The sequence below is a fragment of the Tachypleus tridentatus genome, chromosome 13, assembly GCF_004210375.1.
Source record: "Tachypleus tridentatus isolate NWPU-2018 chromosome 13, ASM421037v1, whole genome shotgun sequence".
In the NCBI taxonomy this organism is placed as follows: Eukaryota; Metazoa; Arthropoda; class Merostomata; order Xiphosura; family Limulidae; genus Tachypleus; species Tachypleus tridentatus.
The window spans coordinates 23,461,401-23,487,883 of NC_134837.1; the positions used below are offsets into that span (position 1 = coordinate 23,461,401).

The 26,483-nt window shown below is 33.6% G+C and overlaps 2 protein-coding genes across 5 annotated transcripts in view; both read right to left on the reverse strand.

The window, feature by feature from the left end:
* LOC143239403 (protein turtle-like) overlaps positions 1–26,483 on the reverse strand; it is a 666,407-nt gene that overhangs the window by 198,327 nt on the left and 441,597 nt on the right. The window lies entirely within an intron of this gene.
* LOC143239503 (synaptogenesis protein syg-2-like) overlaps positions 1–26,483 on the reverse strand; it is a 264,478-nt gene that overhangs the window by 116,043 nt on the left and 121,952 nt on the right. For both annotated transcript variants that reach the window (XM_076480635.1, XM_076480636.1), the window contains exon 2: positions 18,542–18,676. In XM_076480635.1, the coding sequence (XP_076336750.1) occupies positions 18,542–18,605 (64 nt within the window). In that variant the 5' untranslated portion in view covers positions 18,606–18,676. The remainder of the gene's footprint in view (positions 1–18,541; positions 18,677–26,483) is intronic.

Genomic DNA, 26,483 nt, shown 5'->3' on the forward strand with positions numbered 1-26,483 from the left:
AAATAACGATTCAATGTAACATTCTGTTTTCTTTGTTTGTTGTTAAGAGCAAAGCAACACATTAGAGTATCTGTGCTCTGATCACTATGAGTATTAAGTCATTCTAGATTATTGTTTATTTACAAAATACATTCTATTCTGATCATAATCCGTCTTATTTCTGACTTTAGTCTGTATTATAAGCTTGGATGTAATCATAAACCAAGTGGTGGAAACAGATTTAAAAATAAAGGAGAAATTTTTCTCTTAGTGATTTATATACACATATAAAATTCCGTGATGACAAGAAAACTCACTTTTAGAGAAAATTATATATTTAAAAACAGCTGGTATGGGTAGAGAAAGCACTAGTAGAGGAGCGAACAACATATATGCAAAAACGGCTCGTTAGGGTTGAGAAAATATTTTACGTAGAGGAGCGAACCTTCGACCTTCTTCGGTCATCGTCAGGTTCACAAAGTCTATTCTCAACCCAAACGAGCCGTTTTTACATATATATTTCTCTACAAGTGGGTTTTCTCGACATCACTGAGGAGCGAACAACGTTTCGACCTTCTTCTATCACCGTGAACCTGACGATATTGTTCGATCCTCTACTAGTGCTTTCTCTACCCATACCAGTCGTTTTTAAAAATATAACACGTATAAAAATATTGTTAGAAATGAATACGACATTATTTCAAAAAAATCGTATTTTAGGTAAATTTGTATTACTTTTTTGTTTTTTGCTCTGAATACTGATTAATATAACATAATTACATTTATATGAAAAATTAGTCATTTTTATAAAATATAGAAAAAAGTTCGGATCTAAAATGCCATAGTTGTACGCACGTTCGTCAGTGCTTCGTTTATATTTTAAACTGTTTATTAGTAAGATAGAAATATTGACACAACACAAATAAGCCTTTTGAGAGCTTTTACAAGATATGAAGTAGGAAAGAGAAATTATGATAGTATTGTGGCAGTCTGATCACATAAACAACGTGAAATTGTAAGTTATATAATATATTAGGCGTATTGCCTCACACTCTTTTATTAAAATATTAACCTTGATATTAGATAAGGCATAGCACTGGAATAATGTCATCATTACTCACAATAACAGATACGACATACCATCTTATACATAGAATTATTGTTTCTTTCAGTGTTAGTTATTATATCAAATCCAGCATACCGTGGATTGGTATTAAAGAATGTAACATATATTTTTAATTGAATAAATGAATCTTCTAATATTAGTCGTCGTAAGAAATCCGGAATATAGTCTCGTACCTCTGAAATAAAAATCACTTTCAACATTAACCAAGAGAAAAAAGTTTTATAATGTTTATGAATAAGTTCAGAATACTGCAAGGACTAGAATACTAGAAGGACACGATATCTGGCAATGTTAATGGTAAGTCAGGCATAACACATTGTAGCATGTATCAGAAAAAAATTAAATTCATGGCTAAGTATGAAAATAGACCCAGCACAATGCAAAATATTAATAAATAATGTGACCTCCTTCACTAATCCTGATAACAGGCCTAGCATAATGTAACATGAGCTTATACGAATACGATTTTCAAAACTAACCTCAATAATAGACCCAAGATACTACAGTACTTACTTCATGAATTAGCTAATATAACTCTGCGTGGTGCAGAGTGCAACAGAAACATGTTACATTCACCATTAATTATTTTGACTGATACAGTGTGTCGTAGCACTCAGTATCCTTTGGAAGAATGTGAAGTTCGGTATTAACCGTGTTAAAATGTGCCTACTACAGAATGAATTTAAGAATGCGACTGGTATTTCATTAACACATTCAGTAGACAAATGTGGTTTTGAAACCTGAGTATGGTAGGACTGACACATTACATTTTGCAGTGGTAAACGTTAAACATCCTACATTAATCATGACAAAATACTATATAATGGAATAGTTTGTTTGTAATAAGCACAAAGATACACAATGGGCTATATGTACTCTGCCTATTACGAGCATCGAAACTCGTCTTTTAGCGTTGTACGTCCGCAGATACACCGCTTTGTCAATGATGGGCACAATGGAAGGGGAAAATACTACTTCTAGCATTAATCAGATCCACCATACTGAATACTACTTCCAGCATTAATCAGATCCACCATACTGAATACTACTTCTAGCATTAATCAGATCCACCATACTGAATACTACTTCTAGCATTAATCAGATCCACCATACTGAATACTACTTCTAGCATTAATCAGATCCACCATACTGAATACTACGTCTAGCATTAATCAGATCCACCATACTAAATACTACTTCTAGCATTAATCAGATCCATCATACTGAATACTACTTCTAGCATTAATCAGATTCACCATACTGAATACTACTTCTAGCATTAATCAGATCCACCATACTGAATACTACTTCTAGCATTAATCAGATCCACCATACTAAATACTACTTCTAGCAATAATCAGATCCACCATACTGAATAAAACTTCTAGCAATAATCAGATCCACTATACTAAATACTACTTCTAGCATTAATCAGATCCACCATACTGAATACTACTTCTAGTATTAATCAGATCCACCATACTGAACACTACTTCTAGTATTAATCAGATTCACCATACTGAACACTACTTCTAACAATAATCAGATCCACCATACTGTAGCTTAGTCTAAAGGAATAGAACATTCAGAGTTAATATAAAGTGGAATAAACTTGAGGTTAATATTAAATATTATAACAAGTTTTGCATACTATAGCTTGCAATGGAAAATATTACTTTCGTATTTATAAATAATACAAAAACATTGTCTCACCGAACAAAGTGTAAATTAATTAGATTTTTACGAATTTGTAAATTGTTACAGCATTACGGTCACACAAGTAAACAATTATGAAATATTTCTTCTTTAACCATTTATAATGTAATATACAATGAAAACTTAAATACGTAACTTCTGACATTTTAAACTTATTTATAATAAAAATGCCTTTTTGAAAAAGCAACGAATCGTTTACGTTTTCAAATCGCTTTCCATAATCATGCGCTTTCCTAAGTGTAACTTCAAATAACTTAACTTGTCTGGCGTATTTTCGTATTATGGAGATTTTTTGTTTGTTTTTAACACAAAGTTTAGCAATGGTCCATCTTTGTTGTACCCATTTCGGATATCGAATTTTGGTTTTTACTACTATAAGCCCTATGATTAACATTTTGAGTCACTGGCAAACGCTCGCGCTCACACAAACACAATAAAACTATCTGTGAAGTTTAATGTTGAGATATTCATTTGTAACCTGATTATAAAAAGATATCCCATAGTCCTTGGTTGTCTAACTTACAACCTACATAATAGTCTCAAAAGGCTTGTTAAACACCATGTCAAAACATGAAATAAATAAATTAATAACAGAGATAATTTACACTGACGTCGACTTTAAGGCTGAATGTTTGTTGCCTATTGCTGTATAACGCTTGCATCCATAAAAACAAACATAATAGGTTGATGAATCGATCGATAACTAGTGTACACTTCCTGAAAACATGCTCAAGATAGTACACCATGCAGCCCGCTATTACTACAAAGTTGAATAAACCTGTCTAGTTCACTCAATTTCAAAATTAATAGCTACGAAATTGGTTTTGACTCTTGATAAATATTATTAATATATATGTCTTTTTTTATAATGTTCTCATTTAAGTGATGTGTAACATGTTTCATGATTCAGTTTCTTATGATTTTCTCGAGTTTAAATATATATATATATATATATTTTTAATTTCTTGCATACCTACAGAGAAAGCAGCTGTTCAGCACCATCCACCACGTGCGTTACTTTTGTCAGAAAAAAAATTGTGATTTTATGGCAACTTTTTCCACGTAGCCATGACACCAGAGTGCAAAGAGCATTTTTTTTTTTTTATTACGGAAACAGAAAGCAAATAGCTGTTGTTCAGCAACACAGACACACTAACGATTGAATCACGCTGGGTCCTTCTGTTTTTGACAGGAATCGACAAATAAAATGTTTAAACTTAAATCTGTTTTATAACTTATAGCTTTTTTATGTGGCTCAACGATACGTCTGTTAGCTTATAACACTAAAAATAAGGTTCCCGTACTTGCGGTTGGCAGAGCACGTGCATCGCCGTTTGTTCACCTGTATTCAACAGCAAAATATTTTTCGACAGTAAATACTGTAATAATAAATATTTATAATTTGGGGAATATTATCCAACTGCAGGACAAAGTGAACATTTCAGTAACGTTTGACAAAAAGAAAAACATTATTCATGAACATACTTCAAATGAAACAAAGCACAATGGACAATTATTTTTATCAAAGTAGTGATTTTTGTTAAATTAAACTTGGCATAATTTGTATGAATTAATATCTGGAAAAACTGATTCCGCTAATGAAATCTGTTTCAATATCTTTCTTGAAAAATTATTTGTGATTAGCAAACCTTCATTCCTTGACTATCAAACGAAATCAGATCCACATCATAACCTGGTTTATAAGAATAAAACAGTGAAGCAGAACTTAATATGTTTTCTCTCACAACCCCTATTGTGCTCTCCGCCTCAATTTATATTTGAGTTTTTACAAGGGTCTAAAATAGCAACTTATAAAAATAATGGGTGATTAATCGTTAGAAAGTATCACGTAGTTATAAACCAAAATTAAGTTTTTACGCATATAATAATAAGCATCGAATTATTTTTCGATAAAGAATACTTTTGGTTTTGTTAAAATTCTAAACATGCTTAAATTATTAAACTTGGAGAAAGTATCTCATGGAAATGTTTTATAAAACATAAGAATGTTTTGTGTTTTTTCTCATTATGGTTACATTTAATAATATATTTGAAAGTGAGGTGCAAAAAAGCAACACATGTGCTTTCAAAAACCCACAAGATTAAAAATGTAAGCACTCGTAGAAGTTGCTGCACTTGCCAAGTGATTTTTCTAGAATGTTTAGCGTACTTCTGAAACTTAATAATGCAGTGCACACTCTATTAAGAATGTAAGACACTCGCGTCTCATGTGACACAAAATTGAAATCCTTCAATGAAATTTATTTCCATCACTCTAATTTTGACATTAAACGTACACTAATGTTAGAATAATACAGGAGTTCACATATAATAACGTTGTTAAAAGTACGAATATATTAAAATCAGTAACATCTCCGTTATTCTTTTGTCCTCCAGTGTATCAGTGGTGAATTTACGGACATAAAATGCTAAATTTTGGGGTTCGATTCACACTGGTGAATATAGCGTAGATAGCCTATTGTGTAGTTTTACACTAAACAAACACATCCTTGTTCTTTGCTCCATCTCAGGAGCTTCAAAAATATTATGCTGTTAGTAAAATTATTATTTAAATTACGTCTCCCGCTAGTACAGCGATAAGTCTACGCATTTACAATGCTAAAATCAGGGGGTTCGATTCCCCTTGGCGGATTTAGCAGATATCCCGTTGTGTCTTTGCTATAAGAAAACACACATTAGTGAAATTTTACTGAAGTCGTAACATTTGTAAAGCTATTAAGGCATCAAAATGACGCCTGAATAATACCATTAACAAGGAAAATAACCCGGATTTAAACCACGTTCAAAGATAGGTTTTTACCATTCTTACTCGTTAGATTAAATTCAAAGTATTTGTTGTGAGACGTTCAAAACATATACAAAGTGTTAATGGTACATTTCTTGTGCCCTTTCAGCCGTGGGGGCGTTATAATGTGACGGTCAATCCCACTATTCGTTGGTAAAAGAGTAGCCCATGAGTTGGCGGTAGGTGGTGATGACTAGCTGCCTTCCCTCTAGTCTTATACTGCTAAATTAGGAACGGCTAGCACAGATAGCCCTCGTGTGGCTTTGTGCAAAATTAAGAAAAAACAGATTTATTCCAAAAATAGCTGGCTAAAGTCGCCCAAAACATGTAGGTTGTGACGAGTTTAATAATTTTATGCTTTTAACAACGTTAATATATGTTTTTGTTTCTAAATTCTCAGTTGTTCTCTCAACGTGTTACCACTTTATGTTTGGTGTGACACAAACTCGCGAGAGTTCGTTTTACTCCTGGTATGTCACAAGGGTGCAGCAATCCTCTTAGCGTTTTGTTATGTTAATTTTAACCCCAGATAAATTCGTGATAGTTCCTTCAAGTTTTCTTACTTCTGTAGACTAAGACAAATTCACTATTGTTTACTTAAATTGTTATCACTTTAGTGATTTTTGTAATAAAACTTACTGATTTCTCACTCGAATCTCTGCCACTCTGTTCCTGACAATGACATATACCAGAGATTTTCCACTCGACTCTCTACCACTCTATTCACGACAACGAAATATACTGGCGATTTATCTATTCACTCTCTACCATTCTGTTTCCGACAACGAAATATACTGGCGATTTATTTATTCACTCTCTACCACTCTGTTTCTGACAATGAAATATACTGACGATCTATCTATTCACTCTCTACCACTCTGTTTCCGACAACGACATATACTGGCGATTTATCACTCGATTCTTTGCCAATCTCTTTCTAATAATGAAATATAGTGGGATTTCTCAATCAACTCTCTATCACTCTGTTCATGACAACGAAATATACTGGAAACCTCTAACTTGATTATCCACTACTCTTTTCTTGATGACGAAATATACTGCTGACTGCTCACTCACCTCCCTATTTTCGGTAAAACACAATGTCGCTAATGTTCTCTGTCACGAGTTATTTGTCTTTCCCAATACAATACAGCTTCATTGTTAAACACAACAAAATATCCACCATTCATAACCTTTTAATATATGCGACAGTTGAAATATGCTCCCCGCTGGTACAGCGATAAGTCTACGGATTTACAACTCTCAAATTAAAGGTTCGATTCCCCTCGGTGGGCTCAGCAGATACCCCGATGTGACTTTGCTACACACACACACACACAGTTGAAACATAAAAGATCGATATTTGATATACAATATATCTTCATCAATCAAAAATTTGACTTTCAGAATTATATAAAATAACATATCCAACATCCACTTTTGTTCTCACGTAACACTTAAAATATGAACGATCTCCACTAGAAAACACGAATCATATGATTTCTAAAGTTAAATAGAAAAATAGATCTAGCATACGTAATTTATAACCCATATGAATGACTGTCCTTAATCAGCTGCTTTAATTTTCTTTATTTATATTCCCAAAATGCTCCCTGTGTTACACAGTAAGCCTGTGGTCCCATATCGCAAATAAAAAAGGGTTTTGTGACTAGTGGTGGGTAAAGCGTAGATAGCCTATTGTGTAGCTTTATGTTTAACAACATACAACTATCCAAAATACGAGTGCTATTATTTTTCGATACAGTGAATAAACAACTGTTTATTTTTTCTAATAAAATCACAGGAGGAATGAACATGACGTCACAAAAACGTCAACAAAATGGTAAAAGTCTCGTATACTTAACTTTCTGAAAATGTGTCCAACGATGTTGTTTTTGTTGAAACTGTTTTATCGAGTGTACTAAAAAATAAATATATTCCTCGTTTATTTAATATATCAGAATTGAAATTCTATATCAGAGTATCACTCACTGCTTTCGACTAGGAAAAATATAAAATAGATTAAGAAAGATTTAAATAACAGTTTTGTTGTAATATTTTATTATATTTTGCACAATAACTTTAGAAGTACCTATGTATCGACTCGAGTAAACCCTCCACTTGACGCTCTAAAATACAGGTACATACAAAACTAAATATTATGTCACCTGGAACCCCATGGAAGACATAACCACAAAATCCTACACCAGGGCCGAGTTTATTTACCCTCTAAACCTACCCCTTTATGCGTAGATGACCTTTTGGGAAGTTTTAACCTCATTTGATACTACTAACTAGGGAAGTTATACCACACTGATCTGAGTATCCTTGAGCCATCCCAAGTCCTCCCGTAGGGTGTGATCCTGCAAGCTCCAAAACTACAGGAGGAATTCGTGAACAGAAGAATAATTCACAAAGATACGTCCGGCATGGTCAGGTGGTTAGTGCACTTTACTCGCAATATGACAGTCGAGGGGTCGAATCCCCGTCACACCAAACATGTCCCCACTTTTGGCAGTGAGAGCATTATAATGTGACGGTCATTCCCACTATTTATTGGTAAAAGAGTAGCCGAAGCGTTAGGGGTGAGTGGTGATGACTAGCTGCCTTCCATTTAGTCTCACACTACTAAATTAGGAACGGCTAGCACAGTTAGTCGTCATGTAGTTTTACGTGAAATTCAAAGAAGAAACAAACACAAAGATACAACATGAATTAATATATCTCATAAGTCTCAACTATCTTTGTCACAAGTACTTCAGGTATACTAATTATTGAACGATTTTTAATTTAGACGTCTTTTCACAAAATTTTAATACATGAGTAAAAGACCACTTCGTAACATAGCTGTGTCCTGTGATCGTAACATATGAACAGAAACATTAATGACGTCACGCACTGGTGCACTCAAATGAAAGAAACAACATACGATCAGTTACCACTTTATTAAGTACACCTGCTCTTTAACGCAAATAGCCAAACAAGGAATCATGTGGCTACAACTCAATATATAAGTCATACAGACATGGTCAAAGATTTAATTGTTGTTCGATCAAGCATTAGAATGGTGAAGATACGTGATATAAGTGACTTTGACCATGAAATGATTGTTGATGCCAGACGTAGTGGTTCCAACATCTCAGGACTGATGACCTCCTGGTATTTTCACTCACTACAATCTCTATAGTTTACAGAGAATGGTAAAAATCATCTAGTGAGCAGCACTTCTGTGGACAAAATCACCTTGTTAATGATAGAGGTCAGAAAAGAATGGCCAGACTAGTTCAAGTTGACAGGAAAGCCACAAATATTCAAACAACCACTGGGCTACACCAGCAGAAGAACACGTCGGGTTCCACTACTGTCAGCTAAGAACAGGAAGGTGAGACTATAGAGGGAAATGGATCACTAAAATTGAACGAATGAAGATTGGAAAAACGTCACGTGAACTGAAGAATCTCGATTTCTGCTGAAATATGCAGATGGTAGGGACAGAATTGGCGTAAAAAAGCATGAATCCATGGATCAATCCTGCTTTGTGTCAAGGGTACAGGCTGCTGGTGGTGGTGTAATGGTGTGGAGAATGTTTTCTTGGCACACATTTGGACCCTTAATACCAAATGAGCATCATTCGAATGTCACACTGTACTTGAGCATTGTTGCTGACCATGTGCATCCCTTTATGGCCACAGTCTTCCCGTTTTCCAATGGTTACTTCCAGCAAGATAATGCGCAATGTCACAAAGCACGCATTTCTCAAGCTGATTTCACGAACATGACAGTGATTTTAGTGTACTCCAGTGGCCTGCACAGTCTCCAGGTCTCAATCCAATAGAGCACCTTTGGGATGAGGTGGAATAGCAGATTCTCAGCATGAATGTGTGGGCGACAAATCTGATGGAACTGTGTGCTCCTATCGAATCAACAGGAACAAAATCCCAAAGAATTGTTTCCAGCACTTTGTTAAATCCATACCGCGAAGAATTCAGGCTGTTCTGGAGGCAAAAGGGAGTCCTACTCGATAATAGATAGGTGTATCTAATAAAGTGTTCACTGAGTCTTTATCTTATGTGATGATGAAACAAATAGAAATAAATAATATTCATCATTCTATACATTGTTTATAAAACGTATTTTGTATTTTTTTAATTACTTACAGATGTTTCAAACGTATCCTTACCCTTCCATTAACCTCTAGCTCATAGTAAAGTCTAAGTTATAATAGTTGATGTGAAATAGTTTCTGGTAGGCGGTGATCTATTTATTTATTTCGATTTATTGTATTATGTTCTATTTAATTCATTCTTTTGTTCCCAAGACACATATAAGTAAAACAAAATGGAGGCCTGACATGGCCAGGTGGTTAGGGTGCTCGACTCATAATCTGAGAGTCTCGGGATCGAATTCCCGTCACACCAAACATACCCGCCCTTTTAGCCGTAAAGGCGTCATTATGTGACGGTCAATTCCACTATTCGTTGGTAAAAGAGTAGCCCAAGAGTTGGCAGTAGGTGATGATGATTAGCTGCCTTCCCTCTAGTTTTATACTGCAAAACTAGGGACAGCTAACGCAGATAGCCCTCATGTAGCTTTGCGCCAAATTAAAAAAGAAACAAACAAACCATAAAGAAAAGATAGAAAATTTAACACATAAACATCAAGGCACTGCATAACTTACGTCACACTTTGTTAAAACTTACACATTCTTTACAAACACTTCCCGGGGGCAGGATTTAACACAGTCCTAACAACGTGCTGAGCTGTGGTTTCGAATTTGTGTTTTACAATTCATCACTGTCAACAGAAAAACTGCACTTTACATTTGGAGCCGAGGGGCGTTGTGAAAGTAATGGTTAAATCCCATTAATAGATTATAATAGTCCACGAGTTGGTGGTAGGTGGCGTTGGCTGGCTGCTTTTCACATAACTTATAAGTACAAAATTCGGAACTCTAACACGGACAGCTCTCAAGTAGCTTTAAATGAAATTCAACATTAGAAACCGATATGTATTTTTCGTACAAAATCTAACATCGACCAAAAAGAAACCCCATAGTTTCAAATTCATCGCAGGAGTTTTTAGAAGGAAAAACCAACCACTGGAATAAATACTTCAAAAAAATAAACACAGATGTGTGTTTGTTTTATTATAGTAAAGCCGCATCGGGCTACTTGCTGAGTGCATCGAGAGAAATCGAACCGCTGATTTTAGCGTTGTGAATCCGTAGACTTACTGCTGTACTAAAGGGGGGTAACACAGAAGTGGGAGAACAAACCGAAATTCATCTATTACCTCTAAGTAACATATTTATATATATATCAAAACAAATGATTAAAAAGAGACTTTGATGTAATAACTAAAAGCGTATATAGCATAAGTGTGTATGTGTGTTTTCCTTATAGCAAAGCCACATTTTGAGCCCACCGAGGAGAATCGAACTCCTGATTTTAGCGTTGTAAATCCGTAAACTTACCGCTGTACCAGCGGGGGGGGGATAAAACCTTATATATTTGTATTCCATTTCTTTGTTTTAGAGCAAAACCACATTGGGTTATCTGCCATGTATACTGCAAGGAATCGAACCCTAGATTTTAGCGCTTTTAATTTTGTTAATTTATCGCTGTCCCAATACGTGACAGTGTATTCTGTAAACTTTACAACCCGTCCGGTAATGATACGCTGAAAAATGGTGGATAAAGTTAAAGTATACGTTCTTTTTGTTAATATTCCAAAAGATGTACAATCAAAAGTTGCCAGGAGGTTCCCAGCTGTCAGAATAAGAAACCAAAAGGTTAATAGCTTTAAAGTAATAAAGATGCATAATTTTAATTAGCTCATTATTTTATTTTTAATTGTAACTAATAACACAAAAGTTCTAGGATAGTTTAACATCATTATATCGACAGTTAGGTGTTTCCATATTAGTGAATAATGTCTAAAGATAAGTTTCTAATTTGTGTAGAATTGTTTGGTGAGGCCATAAACAATATAATTACCGAGAAAGATGTTCTGAACTTTAAAGTTGCTAGTATTTTACCAAGGAATATGATTTATGCAAAGACTGGGTACAAAGTTCATCCCTTGTGTAGGGTGAATTTCATTCGCCACGAAAAACAACATAGCAACCTACGAAACGGAACTGATTTTGAAAACCCTTGTACTCGTAGCATTAGTCGAATTTTTTCCATCCAGTAGCACAGAAGAATTTGATTTCAAAACTGGCTCGTTTATTGCACAGGCGATCGAGAGTTCTTCTAAAGTAAAAACTAGTTTTAGCTTGGTAATGACTCTTAGGAACTACGTTATATTTGTTTTCTAAGGTACGAGCATTTTAAGGAACATTATTACCGGTCAGATAACATTCTGAAAATAATACAATCCTATCTAGATCTTTTCGCAGTGGATGCAGTATACCACAGTAGTGTTATTCGAATTTTTTTTTACCTTCCAAGTTGATAAATTCTAAGACGGCTGGAGGAAAACAAAACCCTTGGATTACATTTTTGAGTATTTGCAGTATAGTGATGAAGAGCAAATAACGTTAAAATCTGTAGTTCAAAGCATGCGAAACAGATGTTCGAGAGCCATCTCGGTTATATCATAGGAAATTATGTATTCTGGTATTGTTTGATGGTAATGATGAAGACATGACCACCATCAATGATGCTTATCTTAGGAAACGACAACTGCAACACTTTTAAACATGACTATAAACATCATATTTGTAAATTTTCAGCAACAAAGCTAACAAAAAGTGTCACATACGATGCTTGGGAAATAGAATAGATAATGAAGGCAATCGTGTTTTTCATGCTGATGCTAATTTGGATTATTTTATTGTGCAAGAAGGATGTTAAATGATCAATTGTTTCTGATACGATTCTTCTCATATAACCCACAGATTTTGCTGGATTTTTTAGTGTTTCAGGTCAGGTCTAGCTCATTCAAGCTCACTTTTACTTCTGAATTAAGCAGAAGAAAATCAGTTTTAAAAGGTGTGGAATATTCTGCGTCTCCAAGAGCCATTTGGTGATAAAGTTGCATATAGAATGTTGTGCGTTCGTGTTCCACATTTTTGGCATCGGTAAATGTATTTTCTTCTAGCGAATTCTTAAAACTGAAACACTGAAACAAGCAGCTACCAAATTTTTCGCCAATTATACTGTCAAGGAAGAGACAGCAGATGCAAGGATCAGATTCTTTAGCGTTTCTACAGCGAAAGAGATGATTCAACTGTGGATAACGTGCAGCATGAGATTCTTGTCTTACGTTTAAAGGCATCAAGTTTCTTCCAACCCAAAAACTGTTTTCCTACTTTATATACAGTTAAGTATCATCGGTATTGAGTGTTCTTTTAGATCCAAAACATGAGATAACGTGTTACTTTTTACAAAAATTAAATCTGAGTTACAAACTCCTCGTTCTATGATTATGTTGTTATCAAAAATGCTGATGTTATGCTTCAGGGACTTCGGATCAACAAAAGTATATTTTATGCTTAATTCACAATGGGAACTCAATTCAGTTCATTGCCTCGCACATTTTAGATTGGCGTATTAATAATATTCAGAATTATATTAAAGCACTTTCCTTTTACCTAAATCAATGATTTCTCAGAAACGCAATTACAAAAGTTACAAAACCCATTTTTCTTTACAAAGAGCGGCTCGGCATGACTAGGTGGTCAAGGTACTCGACTCGTAATCAGAAAATCGTGGGTTCGAATACCCAATTATCTTAAACATGCTCGTCCTTTCAGCCATGGGGGCGTTCTAATGTGACGGTCAATCTCACTATTCGTTGATAAAAGATTAACCCAACAGTTGACTGTGGGTGTTGATGACTAGCTGCCTACCTTCTAGTCTTACACTGTTAAATTAGGGACGGCTAGCGCAGATAGCTCTTTTGTAGCTTTGTGCGAAATTTAAAATAAACCAAACAAATCTTTACAAAGGGATAAAGTTGTTAATTTTCAAATTAATAATATTATAGTAATATTGTTAATATTATTACCTCCAGATAAATTTGTTTGTTTGTTTGGAATTAAGCACAAAGCTACACAAGAGGCTGTCTGTGCTATGCTCACCACAGGTATCGATACCAGGTTTCTAGCGGTGTTAGTCCATAGACATGCCGCTGCGCCATTGAAGAGAGTGCAGGGTAAACTTCCAGCATCTTTTGATATCTGGATTTAACAAGTGTTTGCTGGCTAAATTTCAGCTATTGTTTACAGATATGTCCGTATTAAACATATCTTTCGCCAGAATAAATTTATCCAAGGAGTTTTTAAGATTATAAGAATCTTAAATGGATGACAGCTAGCCAACAGCAAGAACCACAACTTTTTTCTGGCAAAATAATGGTATTTGACAGTTACCCTTTTAGCGTATACATGGTCCCAAGATGAATAGCGCGATTTTTTTAAATATATATATTTGGCAGTGGGAAGCGAATAACATCCACCCTCGAATTAACAATGTGAGCATGAAAACCTCCACCACACATTCGACTTACGGGCGGGAAACTTAATAATTTGTACTTTTCAAATTAAATTTAAAATTGGAGGAAGGCAGAAGTTGAAATCAAGAATTTCTATTACTTAATCTGAATCAATATTCATAAAATGTGTATTAAAACTAAATATTAACCTAACATTTCAGTCATAGTTTTATTTTGTTGCGATTAAAGGAGGAAGATTGCCAACAATTTAATTTCTTATTAAAAATAAATAAAAGAAGATGACAATGTTAATATTAAGGGTACGACGCAGCTGAGTAATATTTAACCTGTAAACGAGATAACTCGTTCAAGCCGATCGGTAACAAAGTACCACGGACGAGTTAATTCGTTCTCAATAATACCTAACTTCAACGCTAGTTGTCAGCATTATACATGCTTTTGACCTACTTACAAATTGTTTCACTTTCGATCCAAAATGACGTCACGAAAAAAGTTACAAAATGAAACACCCGGCATAGGGGCTGCCGTAGCAGCTGAAATACTTGACAGCCAACAGGTTAAAATAATCTATACGTTTTGATTAAACTCAATCTGTAAACTTTTAACAACTGAGTAATATATTAAACAAGATGTCATGTTCAACTGAGAATCTATCTTGACTAAATTGTCATCTTTTTTTTTGCAAGTAGTCTTATCAATTTTAATGTGTACGCATACTACATACATGTTTTTAAAATGATATTAATTTCTTAAGAGCAATTAATACCATATTTAAAGTTTATTTGCTTTTTTGAATTTCGTGGAAAAGTACACAAGGGCTGTCCTCTCTAGCCGTTCCTAATTTAGCAATGTTTTAGACCAGAGGGAAGGAAACTAATTATCTCCACCCACCTCTTACTCTTTTAGCAACGAATAGTTGGACTGAACCACACATTGCAACGTCCTCACGGCTGAGAGGGCAACATATTTGGTTGGATGAGGATTCAAATCCGCGACCCTTAGATTGTGAAGCAAAAGATATAAACACTTGGCCATGCTGGACTTTAGAAGTTAAAGTAAATTCAAATGAAACATAATTTATACTAAAACGCGTAAAATTGAAAATGAATGAAAACACAAAACATATAACTCTGCCAAGAACGTATTAAAAAATTACAATCCGGAATTCTGTTTAATACTTACATCTAGAAAAATCTAAGATGAAATAGTCATTTCATTACAATATTTTTTTTAATCTCATGAATTTATGTAATGCCTTAAACAGATTCAGTAATGGAGAAGGAGAAATAAAAATGTTGTTTTACATTGTAAACATTTAGATCTTGGTCTTAATTATATAAAATTTATCGTAGTGGGAACCCTAAATAGATGTTAATCGTTTGCAATGTTTCCAACTGTATATAAAATTTTTAATAAGAAACATATTTTAAATTATTTCTATGTGTTAAAAACAAGGATCTTTGCGGTAAGATTACGGTCAGAGTGTTTTTGTGAGAAAACTCTTATAAAAGAAACATCGACCATAAAAAGTTTCCTGTTCTCAAGTTGGATATCGGTCTTCTTTACTTATTTTATTTCTACAGTGTGAATTACGTTCTTTAAAAAAAAAACGCCAACGCCTTTGTTTCTTGAAATTTTAGTCTAATAAATACTTCTGTATCGAGTTTAAACCACGTGCATTCTTATATTGTTTGCTTGAAGTATTATGAAACACAGTTTGGGTTTACAATTACATTATTTTATTTCTCACACAACAACAGAAGACCTGTCGCAACAAAACAACTTATTTTATGTTTCATCATATGTTACACAAAATATTTCTATTTATCATGTCTTAAACCTACTTCTGACTGGGACTTGCGTCTTCCCAACAAAGCATCCGTTCTTTTTACAATGGGAAAATACGGGAGAAAATTAGATCTTTTTCAGAAACTGTAAATGATTGTAAAAAAAAAAAAATTATAAAGGATAATCGTTAACACAATTACTTCAATGCTATTAGTTCGTTTGTGAGAGATGTTTTTTAATTATCACATGTCAATGCTATGTTTCAAATATCCTATGGATTTTTCTGAAGCTCAATATAAGTTTGGAGCATAGAAAATAAAATAAATGAAAGGACACAAGAAAGAGAGTGAAGCCAGCTGTTATACGTAATGGTATGGATGAATGGTAATGAACAATAAGTTGACTGAGTGACAAATGTAAAACATGTTCGTCTTTTATATTTCTTCTTGACTAAGCGTCGTAATTTCGTTACGCTGCCACAGAAGTTCAATAGAGCTAGCATTCTTTCTTATTTTCAAGTTAAATGTAAAAAGGAACAAAAAATTCAGCTCACCAAACAATTAGAGAAAACGTGAATGTATGTTCTGCTTTACATCATATGAAGTTTTGTGGTCGAAATAACAAAAATTTTAAAATTAAAAATATATCTTTAGATGTTGACTGCTTAATTGTAACTACAAATAGTGCATAATGTATATAGAAAAAATATGTTACAAGACGCATTCTTTCAATTTTTCCTATTTTAAATTACAAAAGATAAAAATGCAAAATTGAAATTCATGCATGGTATATTTTGCTTTCTTTGCTTTCGTCGGAATTAGTTGAAGGTGCGGTGTTACTAATACATTCTAAAGAAACTTATTTTTAAAAGAAGTATCTTTAATTTAACTCGGTAAAATGAACAGCTGAAACTTAGCAATTAATCTTAAGACGTGTGTTGTTGGTTATCGTAAACACAGAAAAGTAAGAATTTCAGTAAGATAATACATCTTTAAAATTAACAGTGAAATAAAACATGAAATTCACTGAGGTTATATGAAGAAATCCACGTCTTAGGCATAATTTGTTTGGCTGAGTTTCACCATTAGAAAATACTGATTTACGCAAGAACTTCGGTTTTAGTAAAAACGTGTGGAGTTTTCTGTTCCGTATTTAGTAATTTAAGCATTCGTGGTTACTTATACAGTAAGCCAAGTGACTTCACAAAATGGGGCCTGGCATGGCCTAGCGCGTAAGGCGTGCGACTCGTAATCCGAGGGTCGCAGGTTCACGCCCGCGTCGCGCCAAACATGCTCCCCCTCCCAGCCGTGGGGGCGTTATAATGGTTACGATCAATTCCACTATTCGTTGTGTAAAAGAGTAGCCCAAGAGTTGGCGATGGGTGGTGATGACAAGCTGCCTTCCCTAGCTTACACTACTAAATTAGGAACCGCTAGCACAGATAGCCTTCGAGTAGCTTTGTGCGAAATTCAAAAACTTAACAAATTCGATATATTTGTTGTTGTTGTTTTTTTACTTTGTGTAAAATCTTATCTTTGAGGATTGAGATACATGTTTTCTTTATCGACTATTTAAGTACAAACGTTTTTGGTTAGTTGCATATTGGATCGTGTTTTCTGAGTTGGTCGTCAAAAACGTTCACGTGAGTAATCAAAGAGCTGAATATAAATTTGAAGGTTGCCTGTTTTGTTTAATATTATTTATTACTTTCCTTTCTGCCTTGTAAATGGATAAATCACTGAAATTATCCTGAGAAATAACGAGCTGAAACATTCACTTATTGTGTTTGTGTTTGTTTTTAATGTCACGCAAAGCTCCAAGATGGGCTATCTGCGCTAGCCGTCCCCAATTTAGCAGTATAAGACAAGAAGGAAGGTTGCTAGTCATCACCACTTACCGCTAACTCTTGGGCTCCTTTTTTTCCAACGAATAGTGGAATTGACCGTCACATTACAACCCCTCCCCCAACGGCTGAAAGGTCGAGCATGTTTGGTGTGACGGGGACTTGAACTCGCGTCCCTCAGGTTACCCCTCGAACGCCTTAACCCGCCTGGCCATACCGGGGCTAATCTCAGTTACTGAATAAATTGTTTATGTTAATATGTAAATACAATTAACCTTTTTTTATTTAGCTCAGTCTTCTTAATAAGTTACTTCTTTTATAAATTCCAAATCAGAGAAAATCAAAACATGATAAAAACAATTTATAATTCTTAAATAAATCTCCCCTTTAGTTCCTAGTTATTTTTGCACGTTTACTGAATTTTGCTATTAAAAACGTGCATTTTACTAATTTAAGATAAACATACTTTTAAACAAAATATTATAGGACATAATATGTATAACATATGCTTTATAGAACATACGTTTAATATAACACATTTTTGATAAACGTGCGTTTTGTAGAATATACATTCTGTAATTATGGGATGTATATATATATATATACCTTTAATAAAATATTTTTACAGAACATGCGTTTAATACAATATACATTTCATGTTGCCAATTTCTCATTGTATTTTGAAACTCATATTAATATATTACGAAATATTAAGATATCAACATCAAATGGAACAACACTTAAGATATTATACGTTTTAAATGATACAATAAAATAATAATACAAAGACATATAAATGAAAATAATGTAACAAGTTTCTTACCTGCAAAAATGATACGAATTGTAACTAGCATAAAATACACTGAGGTGACCTGTAGGTTACTCATGGTCAACGGTGATGGTGTATCTTCAGGTGAAGAACTTTGTCCAAATCAGTTTATTTAACCTTACATTCACCCTATAAAAGAGGTTCAAGTGTTCACCATTACAGTTACAAATACACTCCTATACTTATAAAATAAAACTAAGTGTTTACTTATATTTTTAGACCTACAACACGTGACTGAATGATGTAACTAGTAAATTGTGTTACAAGTTAATCGTTTCACTAGCGTTTTACAGAACCTTGTTAAATTTTTTTATTTGTTTTATTCATTTGAATAACTACTTCTCATGGCTTCGTAACCTGTACTGGATATAATATCAAGTGAAACAACTTGACCAACAGATAACGTTATACCTGTTAAATGTCTTGGAAGATACTAGCGGTAAAGGTAAAAATAATGAAATACATTATCAAGGAGACTATTTTCAAAATACTCTTTAAATTAAACAAAAATATTTTAATATATAAACACTTTATCAGCTAGATCGTGAAAAAACTACAAACTCAAGTACTTCAAAATAATTGGCAATTTTTTCTTCGAGAGCAAAAACAAAAATGAACACAATGCAACATGTGAAAAATTATTCGTTTAGCATCTAAATCATAGAAATCATTTAATGAACACTAGCTCAAATACATAAAAATATAACTCAAGTGTAGGTATACAGAATATGTACACAGCAAAATAATTCTGCAAGAAGAAATGTTCAATTTACTTTAAAATACCTTTATCGGCTCGTTTGGGTTGAGAAAATATTTTACGTAGAGGAGCAAACAACGTTTCGACCTTCTTCGTTCACTTTGTAAACCTGATGATGACCGAAGAAGGTCGAAACGTTGTTCGCTCCTCTACGTAATTTTCTCAACCCAAACGAGCTGTTTTTACATATATATTTCTCTACAAGTGGGTTTTCTCGACATCACTGATCACAAATGATTAGTTGCGTTCAGTTTTCCTTCGTATGAAAAGGTATACATGTATTTTGTTTCGTTTTTCTTAACTGAGTTTAAAAGTGTTTAAATAATTACTATTCAAAAGTGAATACATCAAGCAAAACAGTTAATAATAAGAAGCACTAATTATACCGGTTAACAAATAAGATAACAAGGAAATTTATAAATCATGCCTATTCATTTACAGAAACGCATACATAACACTAAATTTATTTTGAAAAACATATTTCATTAAAACGTTCATGATTCATTTATTTCAGGCCAGGTATGCCCAGGTAGTTAAGGCACTCGACTCGTAATCCGAGGGTCGCGGGTTCAAATCCCCGTCACACCAAACATGCTCGCTCTTTCAGCGGTGGGGGCGTTATAATGTGACGTTCAATCCTACTAATCGTTAGTAAAAGAGTAGCCCAAGAGTTGGAGGTGGGTGGTGATGACTACCTGTCTTCCCTCTAGTCTTACACTGCTAAATTAGAGACGGCTAGCACAGATAGCCCTCGTGTAGCTTTGCGCGAAATTCAAAACAATTTATTTATCTCATTAATTATATCTCTTTATAATATTAAAGAGTAGTTTCTGTGTGAAAAGGAATGACTGTCACGCTAGTGCTCTTACCAAATTTAACAGGCCTTTCCAGGATGACATCTGACGTCACGTGATCGTGTTTCTTTCTAGTCATTGGACGAAAATATTCTTGATAGTAAAAAACTTCAAAATACTTTTTCACTGTTACACCTTTGGATTGACCAACAGAGAGTGTTCGGAATCAAGTATATCGTTTTACAGATTCCCAGTTGACCGAAAAAAAAATCAATATGGGTTGCTTCAAATAACGAGAAAAACTGACAACTATCTCAGCATTCCCATACCGGCAGTCTATATTTTGTGAAAGATACCAGAATAAACCTTTTAAATAACGTTTGTATATATTGAATCTTTGTCTTTAAATACGTTTATAATTATCATACTATATATTATATATATATATTGATTATCATACTTTATATCAATTATTAAAACCCCTGATATTTTATAAGGACCCCATGTCATTTGTACAGGCACTAATGAGTAATATATAATTACAATGATATATGAAATGCTGTAGTTATATAGACCAGGGTCAGTCAAACACAACTTTGATATAGACCGATATGCATAGTGATAATATTTCAATAAATAAATAATACTAATGCTGTGAGAGAAGTTTTATGTTAACAATGGCGAATATGGAAAAAGTACTAGTTTGAAAGAAAAATTCATTTTAGCAGTCACAAAGACACAAGTCACAATATATTTTATTTTAACGTATGATATCTATTCTATTAAAGTAATTTTTTACCATTCAAATTGTATAATATTTCATATTTTCGCGAGTGGAATACCGGTGAAATCATCAAAATACACACGTCTCACTATCTGTAAGCTGATCATGTTTTAAGTTTCCATTATCAGATAAACCACCTGCATAAATATTCGCCATCTCTGAAATAATTGGTAATCGAAAGTAAGAATTATCCATATAAAGTTATTTCGACTTATTTTGGCATAACTTTCAAGATTTAAAGCATATTACAAAACAAAGGATGGATTGACGTATGAAGTAGCGGCTGCTCATATTGTGCTTCCTTTAAATTATGTGAAATGTTCTGTTAAGATAGAGCTCTCAGTTACGTATTACATTAGGGTAGAGAGACACAATATGTATTCAATTCTAGGCATATTGTGGTTACCAACTGTAATTAAAGTATGATAGAATAGCTCATTATGCATTGCATCCTAAGAGTATTGCATTGTCCTTACCAACTGTAATTAAGGTAAAGAGACACAATATATGCATTAAAGTCTACATGATGTGTTCTTACCAACTGTATTTAAGGTAAAGAAACGCAATATATGTATTAAAGTCCAGATATTTGTTCTTACCAACTGTAATTAAGGTAAAGAGACGCAATATATGTATTAAAGCCTACATGATGTGTTCTTACCAACTGTATTTAAGGTAAAGAGACGCAATATATGTATTAAAGTCTACATGATGTGTTCTTACCAACTGTATTTAAGGTAAAGAAACGCAATATATGTATTAAAGTCTACATGATGTGTTCTTATCAACTGTATTTAAGGTAAAGAAACGCAATATATGTATTAAAGTTTAGATATTTGTTCTTACCAACCGTAATTAAGGTAAAGAGACACAATATATGTATTAAAGTCTAAATATGTGTTCTTACCAACTGTAATTAAGGTAAAGAGACACAATATATGTATGAAAGTGTAAATAATTTGTTCTTACCAACTGTAATTAAGGTAAAGAGACACAATATATGTATTAAAGTCTAAATATGTGTTCTTACCAACTGTAATTAAGGTAAAGAGACACAATATGTGTATGAAAGTGTAAACGATTTGTTCTTACCAACTGTAATTAAATTAAGGTAAAAAGACACAATATATGTATTAAAGTCTAGATGATTTGTTCTTACCAACTGTAATTAAATTAAGGTAAAGAGTAACAATATATGTACTAAAGTCTAGATGATTTGTTTATACCAACTGTAATTAAATTAAGGTAAAAAGACACAATATATGTATTAAAGTCTAGATGATTTGTTCTTACCAAGTGTAATTAAATTAAGGTAAAGAGACACAATATATGTACTAAAGTCTAGATGATTTGTTCTTACCAACTGTAATTAAGGTAAAGAGACACAATATATGTATTAAATTCTAAGCGCATTTTATCAAACCACAGTTTATTAGTTTGTGTTGTTCCTTTCTTACGTCAGTGACTGTTATCTGATTTTACATCAATTTATATTGTATAGCTTAAAGTGTTTTTAAATGGAAACTTTAAAGGACTATTGAAATGAGCTTTATCTCCAGAAAACGTTGCTTTGTTTTCAGAAACATTTGTAACATTGAGTTATAAATATGAATGACAAATGTAAGGACAGAACAAATGAAAAAGTCAATGTTATTGGCTATCATGTCTTGTAAGTTCACGTAGTATTGGTATCTTATAATACGTATGAACTGGATTTATAGGTAGTGAATAAAACTGTATGATATATAACTTGATGTATTGTTCTAACGTCCAGCATCTTCATGGAAGTACTTATAAATGTTCATAAGGTTTTTATTGTAAATCGTGTCACTTGCATCATTTTCAGGTGACATAAATGCAACTTAATCCTATTCTGCTTTTACCAAGAAACATAGAATATTTATCAACATTAATTTTAGTAATTCCTCCACTTAAATTATTTAACAATAATTATGTCATTGAGCGTTATTCCACCAAGGTGGTCAATAGATCATATATTGATCATTACATTTACGGTTTTCTATATTTTACAAGGAACATTTATCAAGTTCTGGAAAACAGTTTTCTTGTTACTAAAAATAAATAAAACATGTATTTTCTAATTTTAAGAAAATAACTCAAAAGGGGGCGTACAGAGATTCCAGTACTGATGTACATTTCTGAGAACGAATGATGTTTCTTGCTGACATAATGCTTATTCCTCATTTCGAACATGTTATATCCATATCTACTTTATTTTATGGCTACAATCTATTTGCCTATAAATCACAAATTTAGTTACGTCTGATGTCTACAGAATAAAATGATTGATGGAAAATCAATTTAAATGCCAATTAAATCATATTTCATGTGTAGATCTAGAAGACGGTAGGAAAAGAGTAAAATCGAAGGATGTAAGTTTTAAATAGAGAAAAGTGTGTATACTATATTAGAACAAATTTGAATATGTAAATTCGAAAATTACGTAAACAGTATAACTGTTGAATAAAAATGAATGAAACACGCTGAACGCAATAAATGACACATTATCAAGTTGTATTCATTTCAACATGTTTTACTTTTGATATATTGTCGAATAAAAGCTTGTTTTTCAAAATTTAGTAATATTAGAAGGTATGTAACAAGAACTATCAAGGGTAAAAATTGGAGTTCGATTCTTCGTGATAAACAGAAAGTATATAGCATATTGTGTAACTGTGCGCTAAAATACACTATTAATGATAAAATTGTAATTAGTTCAATCTGTTGTGATGAATTTTTACAAGTTTCTGAGAAGAGGTTTGTTTTGTTTTTTGAATTTCGCACAAAGCTACTCTAGGGCAATCTGCGCTAGCCGTCCCTAATTTAGCAGTGTAAGACTAGAGGGAAGGCAGCTAGTCATCACCACCCACCGCCAACTCTTGGGCTACTCTTTTACCAACGAACCTTTTGACCGTCACATTATAACGCCCTCACGGCTGAAAGGGCGAGCATGTTTGGCGCGACGGGAATGCGAACCCGCGACCTTCAGATTACGAGTCGCACGCCTTAACAGGCTTGGCCATGCCGGGCCCTAAGAAGAGGCGTTTGAGTGCTGAGTGAATGTTAACAGCTGTTATTACAATATGGCCCTTACTAATATATTAGGATTCAGTGTTGTGACTTGAATCATTCTTAGAAGCTAAACATTTTCTGCCACAATACCTATGAAAACACCACAGACAACGTTATAGCTATTTGGCACGACTGTTCAAAGTGTCATAGTAACGAAATGAACAGTCGCATAGATGGTGGCTCCTGATGACTAGTTGGTCTTTGTCTGGTCAGCCATGCTAAATGAAAAACGGCTAAACCTGAGCTATGAGGAATGAAGTTTAGCTTATGTCAGTAAGATTTCGTTGAGGTTGTAAATACTAAACATTAAAACTCTCATTGAATTTAGGAATGGACCACTTTAGCCGTGACATAACCTGGACAACACTCTGGTAGATTGCATAAGATATCAGAAAATACTTGTTTCAGTTGTTTCTCATTCGTAAAAGAATGTGATGGTCTGTAAGAGGCACACAGATGTCTTTAGAAGAACAAATACGAAGTTTGTTGGTTGTTGTTTTTTTCCTAAGCTCCTCGATTAATTAAAGTCCGATTACTTCACTGGCTCCAGAAAATGACTAAAGTCAATACTGTAATCTTTGAACTAGTTTTGAACAAAACAGGTACTGTGAATTATTGTGTTAAATAGAACTTGACAATGAGGATGTTATTAAATATTTATTGGGACGGATATCATGATCATTCGGATACACTGTGAATGTTATCGTTCCTTCTGGAGGAATAAATAATTCAACCATGTTACGAGGACTTTCAGCACATCATTAAACAATTTTCAGGAGCAAATTTTCGAAATGGTGATTGGCTGCTATAAATTATGATACCTTTCCAAAGGCACAGTCGAAGACGGTCGAATTCTTGTTTGAAAAACCAGTTTACAGAGTAACGGGTTTTATGTCTTTCTTGTTGGTGACAAGAGGATTTTTAAAGATAGAATTATTAGATTTCGATTATTATTGTTCTTAAAGTTTTATGATAAATGCCCATCAATAAATACAGTAACATTACTTGAAAATAAAACTAGTGCCACGAAGGTACCTAATAGTATGCTCAATTTTAAAATTCAAGAGATGTTATTTTCTTTTATGTCCATTTCCGTTCAAAATTACCTTAACGGACTTTCTTTTATCCTTTCATTTGTAGGGCATAAATAATGATTTCAAATATCGCAGGATTTGTCAGGTATTATAGAATGGAGTATTATACGAATACGTGGACAAATGTTCTAAAAAAGTGGTCAATCACTGTATATTTATATACATTTGAAATTACACAGGCCTGCGGTGATTTTAGTGCCTTGTAGGTTTTGGATATTCTACAGTAATTACTGTACGCTGTTATGTTTAACATGTTGACAACCACTAGCTATAGATTTCTCCAGACCAATTGCGACTTGAGTCTTTTCGATCGTTCTAGAATCCAAACAGAAGAAACATAAGAATAGCAAATGTTCGTAAGGTAAACGAAATAACTCTTAAGTAAGAGTATTGAAAGAGTCATTAATATTATCTTTAAAAGCTACACAGCTGTATTATGAAAAATCCGTTATTAAATCCAAAACAACTTTACATTATCAGAATTATACTATCATTACCTTTCCGTTATTTTCAGCCTTCCCCAGTGGCACAGCGGATTGTCTGCGGACTCACATCGCTATAAACCGGGTTTCGATATCCGTGGTGACAGAGTACAGATATTCAGCTCCTTGTGTAGCTTTGTGAGTAATTCCATGACTTTAAGGGGTTTTTAGTAGAAAAACAATGCTGCTGTTAAATATCGTATTTTTCTTCACTGAATTTTGTTTATTAAGCGATGTCCATATTTATGGTATTCTATGTATAAATATGTATTGAAGCGTATATTTGAGTCAGAAGAGAGTTTTTAACTCAAGTTAGTTTTATCGCACTACGAATACATTTTTCTTGCAGAAAGGTGTACTTAACATGTTACATGCGAAATGCACAATAACATATTGTTGTAGTGACTGAAGAATCACGCTGCGATCTCATAGTCTTATTGTGGTTATTATAAAATTTGAAACAAAGAAAGTAACGAAATGCAAGGCCGTGAAGAGGTTACTTGAAATTGGCTGTTAAGAACGGAAGTGGTCGAGGTAGATAACCGAAACTTCCCTAAAATTATGTTAACTATTTCACGATAGCGTCTTTACGAGACAGACAACAGTTAAGTACACACGCTGTTAACAATCTTGTTATAAATACAAGTGGGAAGGGTACCATGAAGACAGTGCAATACACATTAGCATGAACTGGTCTTAATGGACGCTTAGCTGCTCGAAAACCATTGGTGAGAAAAAAATAACCAAATCAAAAGGTTCGACTGATGGAAAGGAATGAGTAAAGCTGGAGATATGTAGTCGTTACATATGAACGCAAGCACGAATTACTTGGTGACAATCAACAATAGTTTGTTCGACGACGTAGAAAATAAATGAATTCAAGTTAATGTTCAGTGAATAGAGTGGAGCACAGCTGGAAGTCATCCAAGTTT